This window comes from Lepidothrix coronata, unplaced genomic scaffold (assembly GCF_001604755.1).
Source record: "Lepidothrix coronata isolate B3197 unplaced genomic scaffold, Lepidothrix_coronata-1.0 Scaffold85, whole genome shotgun sequence".
NCBI lineage: Eukaryota > Metazoa > Chordata > Aves > Passeriformes > Pipridae > Lepidothrix > Lepidothrix coronata.
Window position 1 is genome coordinate 3,056,795 of NW_016690265.1, and position 10,955 is coordinate 3,067,749.

At 47.0% G+C, this 10,955-nt stretch overlaps 2 protein-coding genes across 4 annotated transcripts in view; both read left to right on the forward strand.

Moving 5' to 3' along the window:
- Positions 1-7,313, forward strand: part of RNF4 (ring finger protein 4) — a 15,938-nt gene extending 8,625 nt beyond the window's left edge. For both annotated transcript variants that reach the window (XM_017820741.1, XM_017820740.1), the window contains exons 5-8: positions 625-634; positions 1,833-1,998; positions 4,130-4,178; positions 4,518-7,313. In XM_017820741.1, the coding sequence (XP_017676230.1) occupies positions 625-634; positions 1,833-1,998; positions 4,130-4,178; positions 4,518-4,667 (375 nt within the window). In that variant the 3' untranslated portion in view covers positions 4,668-7,313. The remainder of the gene's footprint in view (positions 1-624; positions 635-1,832; positions 1,999-4,129; positions 4,179-4,517) is intronic.
- A 951-nt stretch (positions 7,314-8,264) lies between these two features.
- LOC108500147 lies at positions 8,265-10,949 on the forward strand. Of its 2 annotated transcripts, XM_017820739.1 has the most exons (3): positions 8,265-8,443; positions 8,570-10,189; positions 10,232-10,949. In XM_017820739.1, exons 1-3 carry the CDS (start codon positions 8,372-8,374, stop codon positions 10,430-10,432), a joined length of 1,893 nt encoding a protein of 630 aa, XP_017676228.1. In that variant the 5' UTR covers positions 8,265-8,371; the 3' UTR covers positions 10,433-10,949. The 2 variants fall into 2 exon arrangements, with proteins under 2 accessions (XP_017676228.1, XP_017676227.1); XM_017820738.1 differs by having other exon boundaries at positions 8,570-10,949.
- Positions 10,950-10,955: the final 6 nt, after the last annotated feature.

A 10,955-nucleotide genomic window follows, 5' to 3' on the forward strand; every position in this document is an offset into this window, starting at 1 on the left:
AACAGTTTCTGGGAAATGGCATGGAAGGCTATAGAATACACAGTTTTGGGTTACACCCATACTATGATGAACTGGTCTCAGCTGTCCTAACTAGGACAGGGTACTTCTTGATGGGGTTGTTCCTTAGCCTTTGCAAAGGAAAGGCCTCAAACTTCACAATTGCACTGCTCCTGCTCCAATTCCACCAAAGACAACAGTGGGTTGGGGATTATTTTTTTTTTCCTTCAGCAGCTGCTCTCATATGAAGCATTTATGGACATCACTGCTGAATCGGCCTGTTTGGGGAGAAAGAGGGAAAGAATCACCACCAGCCTGAAACCATAAATCATGGAACTGAAATGAGGGAGCAGGGAGGAGGGGGCTCAGGTTCATAAGCTGCCTTTATTTCTACCCCATTGGAGCAGCGGGAGCAGAACCATCAGCATCCACTTGGTTGTTTAGAGAGCAGCAGTTAATATAATACTTTTAACATTCTTAGTCAAAACAAGAGCAATAGCCTACCGTTCTTAGCTTGTTTTGTTGTAACTGCTTTGCTTAACTGGTGTTTGTATGTAATACCAGGGGTGCACAACAAAGTCTAATTGTATTTTGTTTTCTCTTCTTTCCCATATGTATTGATGCAAGATTGTTGAAGGTGAGTGGACGTTTTAAAATTAGTAATGGAATTGTCTTAAATGGACTTATTATTTTGTTTGCCTTTTCCAATGAGCTTGAGCAGCATGAGTTGAAAATGCATTTAGGAAAAGGCAAAGGATATTGATAAAAGCATCTAGCTGGTGTCTTAAGAGAATGAATCCAGTCTGTGTTTCATAGTCACTATCAGAGCTTGTAGAAAGTACCTGAAATAAAATACATCAAAGCTGTTTTAATTGCTTCTTACTTTCCAAAAATAGAATTTCTTTAAGCCCCAAGTTGACCATAATTTTAATTAGCACTGGAATATCAGCTTTGAATAAAAAAGAAAATGTCAAAAGATTTGTTTAACCTGTATTGCAGTGAAGAAGCTTAAGGAGAAAGTGATTTGTGGTCATAGTATTCAGTTTCATTATCTACTCTAACATGCTTCAAATTTTGTAGAGAGTAGTATTAACAAGTGTTAATTAACAAGTTGGGTTTTCTATTACTTTAGATATTAAAATAGTTACAGGTCTAAAGAAGTTAATCCTTTATATCTGTCAGCCTTGTTCTGATTATATTATTGGACATGCATTAGTATGTTGTCAGCTCCTTACCTAGAATGTAATCTGTTCTGTGCTCTAAATGAAGCAAGAGCAAGTGAAAAGTACCGACATTAAAAGTTGTAGCTGAACACTTAGGCAGGAAGGGACTTTAATTTTGTGACTCTTTATGTCATTTTAATTGATTAATGCTTGATTATTTTTACATGGACACTGGAGTGGGAGAGATTATTGACTTCAGTCTTCTCCCTTCCCTATCACACAGCGACTTTTGCAGTTCCTCACCATAGGATGGTAGCAGTTTCTGTCAGCAGGGACTGGGAGGGGTATCCTCTTTTTACAGGGGAAATTGATTCACAGGTGGTGTAATTACATGAAACATGACACTGAGAATCTTTAAGGTCCCGTTTTAGCTGTTTGTAGGGGGAGGAGTGCAAACGTTTTCTGTCAGTATGTAGCAAAATATTCACAATATTTGGACGTGTTCAGCCTTAATATTTAGGAAACTAGTTTGTTTAAGGTTGCTTTTAACCCAGCTGAGTATGATCCATTTAAAACAGGAACCCTTACAGACTATTTCTAATCTTGCATTTCAAGGATAGTTCCAGATAGAGAGAGATAATAGTATAGCTAACTTAAAAAATTAAATTGCAGAGAATCAACGACAAAGGAGAAATCTTAGACTAAGAAGCCAGCGACAGTCGGACAGCTGTGTACTGAGTAGCGATGATGAAGATGAAACAAGAGATAATGATGTGTATGTGACCGAAAAAGTGTCTCGAGAACTGGGACCACTGGAAGAGGAAACTGAAAGCACTAAGTACGTATGCCTCATGACCTACCAACCACTGAGCTGTGCTTCTTTTGATACAGACGGCACTGACTTGTATGGCCATCGCCTGACTTGTCTTTGAAGCCTTCACTTAGTTCCCTCTTTCAATGAGTACAACATCCCACGTTGCATGATGATCAAATGATACCATTTCCACTTCAGGATGAAAAGCCAGCCCAAGACAGATGTACAACTTTGTATACAGCCTTAAAGATGAGTGTGGGGATATGGCAAGGAAGGGGGATTAGTCACAGGCCATAGCTCACAATGTATCGCATTTGCTTTTTATACAAAGCTCTAGTAGTTATTTTAGATATGGAAATACTTTTGTTGGTGTCGATGAGGTTTGATATCACAAGGCTGGCAGGCAGCAGCCTGGCAAATTCCAGTAAAAACGCTTCTGCATTCCCTGCTTGTTTTGCACACTGTGCCACTTGCTGCCTTTCTCCAAGCAGCAGCCATCCTCCCCAAGGTATCCTTGCAAGGCCATTGTGGAGATTGTGCTCTTATGGCCAGTTCTTGTTCTGTCCCATGGATGTTATGGAGCCCTGGTATGTCTGCATGTGAGATAGGGATCTTGCTGTTCCAGTCAGTAAAGACCCCATTGTGCAGAGAAACAGTAAAGTCCTGCTGTAATGTGTTAGACTAATTAAGAGAACTTGGGTTTTCTGTGACTAGGGAACACAAAGGACATAAGAATTGTTGTATAAACTTTTTTAAAGTGGTTCTTTGGAGGGGGGAAAAGTACAGGATTTAATGAAGCTGGTGTGCTTTGAGCCTTTTGGATTACTGAAAGGCAATGTGAGAGAAAACTTGAGTATGGAACTTCTGGGTGTCAGATCATAAATATGCCATTGAAAGGGCCTATACTATTCTAACTCATAGTGCATTTTGATGGTGGATTTATAGATGTTTAAATTTTGGTTGTTCAGTATTTCAGAGAACAAATCCCACTAACTGGATAATATGAAAAATATTAGTTTGTTTCTTCAGCCTCAGGCTTCTCTGTTAAAGACTGTGCCTTCCTGCTCTGTGTAGGTGAGGCTGAAAGAATTCACTGCTGCAGCATTTAACATTGACAAAAGGGTCCTCCCTGGTGCTGGAGATTGCCAGAGCCATCTGTAGTGTTGGACTCCTCTTCCTTCTAAGAAGATTATCATTAATCATGATTTGTTACTGAGGTGCTATTATAGCTGCTGCCTAAAGAATTTGAGGAGTAAAAATGGGAGAATTAGTGGAGTTAAATTTTGTAGGTTAAACAAGGGGTAGGTGTTAGTAGGGTTCCCTGCTTGAATTTAAGCTATCCTATGCTTTCTATTCCTCTGTGATTAATAAATTACAAACTGTGATTTAGCATGAGCCGTGACATAAAGCCAAGTGTTTAAGGTAGAGGTCTGAAAGTTTAAAATAGAGATTGGTTTCAAAAGAAAAGCAGCAGGAAACTCTTTCTAATAGAGAATAATATTTAGCAGTTGGGCTAGGACATGTTCCTTAGGCAGCTGAGCTGTATCCCTTTGGCAAGTGTGTGTGCAGTAGAGCTGTCCTGGAGGCTGAAGGCAGCACAGGGACGTCTGTAAGCACAGCTGGGTAACAGCCACCGAGTGGGTCTTTCCTTCTTGGAAGTGGAAATTTGTTTTTTGGTATCTCCTGATGTTCGTGTGTTGCTGCCCTCCATTTTATAAGGAGAAGTTCTTGGAATGTGTGTGTTGCTAAATTAGAACAGGGGATATTTGAATTTCTGACAGCCTCTTCCCTTTCTAGAATGACTTGTTTCCAAGGCACAGGTAGATGCTTTTGTTACAGAGCTGTTACTGATGTTGTTGATGGCCGTACCTATGGTGCCCAGTGCTAGAGACTGCTGTCCCTTCTAGAGCTAGAGCAGGGTGACTGACTGCATCTTCCCCCCAGTGAAAACCTTTCCCTTAGAACAAGGAGACCCAAACTCCTTATTACATGCCACAAACTGAGGAAGCTAAAGATACATGGGGATCTTCAAAAGAAATGTGTCAAGGCTGGTCTGTGCTCAGATGGTGACGGGATATTTTGTGTGTCGGGAACGCCCGACATGCAGTGAGATTAATGGCTGCATGTTCTTTCTTGTTCTGTTCTCTGCCACAAGGCCGTCTGGTACTGTTAGCTGTCCCATTTGCATGGATGTCTACTCAGAGGTAAGAGTCCACATGCTGTCATCCTTTCTGTCTTGTGGGAGGGAGAATGGGGCAGAGGGGGAGCTGCACAACTCAGCTGGCCTGTTTGGGATGTTGCAGAGATCTGACTTGAAGCACAGAGCTTGTTTTGAAGCTCATACTAACTTGTCACTCCAAGTCACTTCTTGGTGGCATGGATAGAGGGAGAAACTTTTGCCAGGATGGCACTGAAAGATCTTCAGTATTATTCTAAGAGTAAAAGACAATTCCAGATATCCAAGTCCTGTTTACCTGGTGGCAGGAGACCAGCAAAGTTGAATTCTTTACTTCCAGTGCCTCTTGTGGTTTCCTTTCTTCCAGATTGTGCAAAGTGGACGACTGATTGTGTCAACAAAATGTGGCCATGTCTTCTGCAGTCAGTGCCTCCGTGATTCCCTTAGGAATGCCAACTCTTGCCCAACCTGCAGGAAGAAACTCACTCACAGACAATATCATCCCATTTATATATGAGTACTTTTACTTCTCAGGACAGTCTCAATGGATTTTGGGGGAAAATGTCATGTTTTCAGTGCTTCGAAGATTTAAAGAGCAACAGGTTGTGCACAAATCCAAATAAAATTGTTTTGGTTTTTTTTTGAAGAACGACTTGTATGTATCTAGACAACTTTTTTTTATGGTCCAAGCTGCTTCTTTTTATGTTCCTTGTTATAATGTTTTATCAATGACTGTCTATAAACTCGACCAGCAGCCTAGACCAGGAAGGAAGCAGTTAATCAATTTTCTTCTACTTTTTCTAATGCTAAAAAATGAGGGGGGCTGAATATTTTGTTTTTTCTTACTCTATAAATTATTCCCACCATCACATATAGATATGAAATAGTTTCCTTTTCAGAAGACAGATTAGCAATTTATCATTTAATTACACTTTTGTTTTTGTCCTATAAGAAGTCCACGACTCTTACTTTCCTGCATGTCATCTTTGCCCAAGTAGAGTAAGTTCTGTAGTGATGGCTTGTGTTTTCATAAACAAGGCTTAAATTGACAATGAAGGTTATGCAATAAAATAACCTGCTGTTGACCAGCAGTCAGGTGTTTTGAGCAGAAGGCTTGAACATGTAGATGTTTTTATGAACTCCATGAGATCTAAAATACGTAGAAACGTTGCAACATGTACAATGTGAAAATACTTCTTTGATTGTTTTAACTGCCAAGAATTCCTGTATTTGAATCCAAACACTGAATTTATTTTCTAACATGATGAGGTGGTCTCTTGGGTTTACTGCTGTGCTGTAACACTCTCTCCTAATAACTAATGAGAATATAGACTTCTCTAGGCTTCCTAGTGATGAATAAGAAGCAAACTGTATGCTGTCCTCTTGTCAGGTGAATACCAAACTCCCTACAGATCTTCTTACTGTGTCAGCTGTTCCCTGTTTAATGCTTTGAGTGTGTTTGCTTTGCTGTTCTCTCTGGTTGTTACACTGATACCTGACTGGTTGTAGCCTGGTGCATAGGATTGAAAATTAAATAACCGTACTGCCGTGGATTTAGGAAGCGGAGGCTTTGGAAGGTGTTTGGTAGCAATGTTAACTTGCCAGCTTTTTGAGAGACAAGTTTAATCACTCTTTGCCCTGAGGGTTGCCCAGCTTTCTTTAAGTGTGTATTTTTAAAAAAGAAGAGAAGGCGGGTATATGTCCTAGGAGAGAGAATTCCTCTATTTCAGAAGGCAGGAATACACCAGTTTATGTACTGTTATCAAGTCACTTTTTTTTCACCCCAGAACTCAGTTCTAAATGCTTCAAGTCTGTTACTAAATGTGCAAGCTGATGCAGATGAGCCGATACAAACAGGTTTATGTAGACAAGATGATTAAAATCAGTGTTTTATGATCCACATTTGCAGTAGGCATATCTGTGAAAAAGTCCAGAATTAACCTTGGACACCTTTTGGCAGTTGGTTGATTATGGAAACCATTATAAGAACCATTCTGTGCCCTGGTGCAGCACAACTGTAGGATGTGTCTTTGCTAACCTGTCCTAGGGATCTGTAGGAAGTCTTTAATTACAGCAGCTCTTGTAATTAGCTGTTTCAAGATCTTTCTTGAAGTTTGCAACCCAAAGTAAAGTTGATTTCTTTCTTTTTTTTTTTTTAATGAGGATGTTTATGGATGTTTCTGGATATAGTAATCAGAGTTTTGTTCTGTAAAGGCTGTCTGAAGAAATGCAGTACCTTCCCCACCCTGGTTTGGAATAGCTTTGGTTCAGCACTGTTAGCAGGAATATGCAGTTTCTGCATTGTGGCAGTACGGTGACTCCTACAAAGTTACACACATTCAGTTCCTGTGTGCTCCCACTGGTAATGTAAACTACAGGCAAGGACTACGGCTGTCTTAGGGTAGTGTGGTGACAGTGACGGCTGCATTTGTGTCCCAAAAAGCAGATAGTCAATGCTTAAAGCATTAACTGCGTGAAAAGAAAAAATCCAACATTAAAACAGTCAAGACCCTTAAGGGTCACAGGAACAGCTTTCTCCAAGTAGCTTAAGAAACAAATAATACTAAATTATGGCCAGTTTTCCTTGGGTGACTGCTCCATGAGAAAAACGATCAAAAGAGGATTTAAGGGATTACTTCTGGGGATGAGGGTGAGTTCCTTAACCATGCATCTTTCACAGTGTACTAGCCATAGCCTAAATGACTTTGCACAACTCCCTCCATGTAAATAACACTTTACAGTTAGTGTCTCCATAAATAGATTTAATTGAAATTTAGATATCATAAACTATAAAATAACAAGACAGAACATTTTTAGCTTTTGTGTACCCTGTGAAGTGCCACAAATTTTGTGCATCTCAAAATGAATATTATGCCTCAGTAAATGGAAAAAAATAGGAAATTCATTACATCCTTTCTTTTTAAGGGGAAAAAAGAAAAAAATCTGAATATACTTGAGTTTCAGTAATGTTTTGCATTGGCAAGAACTCATAGATACAGGAAAAAACTCTTTATAATATGTAGATGTCTGTCTTGCTGTATATAGTTCAGTTTTTCCTGTATTTAATTGTATTTGAGTCTGTCTGCCCATCTGTGTTGGACTCTGCTGGTAAGCAAAGGGTTTTCTTAACAGGTGAAAATAAAAGTCTTGGTTTGACCAATCATAAGGACTTGTTATTTTTGTCACGATCTAGTCTTTAATTTTGGGGGAAAAAACCTCCTGCAGACCCAAGCCTTTTGGTTGCTGGGGCCAGCGTGTGTTGGGTGGGCCGAAGGAGAAGGGCGCTGCCTGGGGCGGAGGGAGGGATGCGTGGACGGGAGGGGGAAGTCCTGCTGCGGGCTGGGGCAGTGTGGCCATGCAGGGCTGGGCCTGTGAGTGGGGGGATCCCGGCCGGCAGTGCCGGAGAGGGCTGACTGGAAGGGCCGCAGGCTGTTGGGCCATCTGCCTGCTCTGAAGCTGCTGTGCAAGCCCCCGTTGCCTGTTGCATGCAGACGTCGTCATCAGATGGGAGGCAGCGTGCTGGAGAGAGGGCGAGGAGGAACGCAGAGGAGAGGGCCGGGTGCCTGCTGCTTTGAAAGTCATGATAAAGCTCATTGGAGTTCTTCTCCCAACAAACTAAAGAGATGCCCTTTCCCTGAGGTTCTTGGCCCTCCTTTTGGCTTTTCTTCTCTTCTCTTCTTTCTTAACTTTTGCCCTTTCTTACTCTTAACAAGGCAATTCTACCCACAAGTAACTTGTCTCTCTGACCCTGGGACATGCCATGGCCACGGCTGGCTGCCCAGGGTGGTGGCACCGCCAGCTGCTGGATGCAGACAGGGCTGAACTCTGGGGAGGCCGTGGGCACCGAGGCCGTGCGGGAGCTGTTGGCTGGGGCCGGCTGGAGCGTCTGTGATGGGAAAGCGGGGGAGCCTTGTGCCGGGCACAGCCGGTTCCAACTAGTTCCAGCCAGCTGCAGCCAGTTGTGTGCCCCCTGCACTGCTGTCCTAGGGGTGCCGGGAAATGGCCCATTGTGACAGCAGTGCATTGCCGGGGCCCTTTGTGATGCAGGGCCTCCTTGGGCACACAGGCCATTGTGACAGTGCGGGGCCCCGCCCTGCCCGGGAGGCTATTTAAGGAGGGCAGAGCCCTGCAGTACCCTCTTTCTCCCAGGAGAGCATCTGTCTCAAGAGACAGCATCTCTCTCAGGGACCTCAGCGGCAGAGGAAGTAGCCGACGTGGAAGATGTGGAAAAGGAAGAAGTTCACCAACTTGCAGCCACGCAAGTGGCTGTCGAGCTGTCAGAGGAAGCACAAGGTGAAGGATGGGGTAGTAGAGAGCTGCCTTGGTACCAGGGCTGGGCTTGCAGGCACGGAGAGGCCTGACGTGCCATGGCAACCGCCTCCATCTCACACCGCCTTCTCCTCCTCCTCCTCGCCACAGGTGGACAACTGGCAGACGCAGGCAGCAGCGCAGGAAGAGGAGAACAGCACCTCTTCTGCTGCAATGGCTGAGCAGGTAAGAGCGGCAGGGGCAGAGAGCCAGGCAGCTGCCCCACACAGCCCCAGAGGCTGCGGCCGCGCTGTGCTGGACACACTGCAGCGCGTGGCACGCGCCACCTGGCGCAGGCTTGCGGTTGGGATCTGGCGACGTGACCAGAAGCCGGAGCCACAGAGGGAGGTAAAACCAGGTATGGAGGTAGTGACAGCAGGAACATCCACAGCAGCAGGGTCAGAGAGGCAGGACTCTGTCCTGCAAAGCCCCTGCTGTCCCCCCAGCCCCTTCCCAAGCCATCCAGAAGCCCTCAGTGGGCAGTGGGCTGGGGCAGCAGCAGGGGCAGTGCTGCCAGCGGCAGAGATCGAGGATGAGGCCTTGTCCGAGGACGAGAGTCTCTGGCATATTTCCAGCCTCTTAGAGCTGTCAACGGGGGATGAAAGCACAGAGGAAAGCTGGAGTAGTGGGCAAGAATGTAGCTCAGCATCCCTCCCGTGCCAGGCATGGGCAGAGCCCAGGAACTCTCAAGCAGACACAACCACAGTCCATGGCCCAGGTGTCACTATCACAAGCTCTTACGCCAGGGCAAAGACCCCCACTCCGGACGAGTTTCCAGACCGCTGCACCCTCAGCCCCTTGCCAAGTGACCTGGAAGCTCTCAGTGGGCAGTGGGCAGGGACAGCAGCCAAGGCCGTCCTCCCAGTGGCACCGACTGAGGATGGGGCCTGGTCTGAGGAGCTCTCAGACATCTGCAGCCTCCTAGAGCTGCCCCAAGAAGAATGCAGCGGAGACCAAAGCTGGAGGAGTAGAGAAAAGAGGCTCCCCGTGCCCATGCCACGTGAGGCATGGTCAGAGCCCTGGGACCTTCAAGCGCCCACACGGACAGCCTGTGCCCCAGTTCGCCCATGCCTCACCAGCCCTTACATCAGGCCACAGGCCCCGAGCCCGGACGCCTGCCCCCACAGCCCCTCACCAAGCCAGCTGTCAGCTCTCAGTGGGCAGTGGGCAGGGCTCCCAGAGGTCTCCAGAGAGTCCCGCGGGGAAGAAAACACACACCAACCACTGTCCCAGCAAGAAGACAGCCACAACAAGGAGCTGGCAGAGAAGAAAGGGGAAGTCATCAAAATCTACACCATCTGGGTCAAACCCTCCCTCATACCGGTCCTGCTGGAGCCTCAGCCTGCTGGCCAGGAAGGGCCCAAATGTCCCTGCATCATCTGCGCAAGGGCGGCAGAAGAGGCAGTCGGGGACCTGCACAGCACATCTCCTGCCCCGGCAGGTCCCAGGCACCACCAGCCAACAGCTACTGCCCTGCAGCGCCCCAGAGGCTGCTGCCCCGCCATGCTGGACACGCTGCAGCGCATGGCACGTGCCACCCTGAGCAGGATTGCAGCTGTGATCTGGCGACGGGGCCAGCAGCGGGGAGAACAGCAGCACCCAGCTCAAGGCCTGGACGCAGCCATGCTGGCAACAGCCCCAGCAGCAGGGGCAGAGAGCCAGGCAGCTGCCCTGCACAGCCCCTGCTGCCCCGCCAGCCCCTCGCCCAGCCAGCTGGAAGCTCGCAGTGGGCAGTGGGCAGGGGCAGCAACGGAGACAGTCCTGCCCCTGCCACAGACCGAGGAGGGGGCCTGGTCAGAGGACAAGAGTCTCTGGGACAACTCCAGCCTCTTAGAGCGGTGCCAAGGGCACGAAAACACAGCCCAAAGCTGGAGTACTGGGGGAGCAACTAGCTCTGTGTCCTTCCCATCTGAGGCATGGGCAGAGCCCTGGGACTATTCATCAGGCACATCCACCTCCACCTCTACAGACTGAGCTGCTGGGCGCAGTCTCGGATGTGCCCTTACCACCTGCAGCTGCACTTGAAGGAAGAAGGACTTTTTCCAACGAGACACAGCTCAAAGAAGAACTCCCAGGAACAGCAGGCCATCAGAGGGGGCCACTTGCAGGGAGGATGACTTGCTGGCGTGGGACAGACAGTCTTTTGAGCATTGGCAAGTCAAACCCTCACCAATAGCTGTCTCAGCACAGCGGCCCTCTCTCTTCAGGGAGGTGCTCCGTGCTCTGCGCAGGGCATTCCGCTGTCCCTGCCTGGCGAGACGGGATGGCGGCTCCCAGGGTGTGGTGGTGACCGCACTGACATCCACCTGATGGCCGGTCACCAGTGGTGTCACCCAGGGCTCAGTGTTGGGGCCAGTCCCGCTGGTCTGTTGGTTTGGATTGCCCTTTTCCCGGTCAGCGAGGACTTCACCTGACTGCCACCACTTTCCAAAACCATGGAGAGTGGCCTAGCAACTTCGTCTGCCAGCTCCCTCAGGACCTGTGGATGAACCTCAGC

What these genes read in the sequence shown, in the direction of transcription:
- LOC108500147 (XM_017820738.1), top strand. Translation starts at nt 8,372, where the DNA reads ATGTGGAAAAGGAAGAAGTTCACCAACTTGCAGCCACGCAAGTGGCTG. An exon ending in GCTGTCAGAGGAAGCACAAG is followed by an intron (nt 8,444 to 8,569) that starts GTGAAGGATGGG and finishes TCCTCGCCACAG; the next exon opens with GTGGACAACTGGCAGACGCA.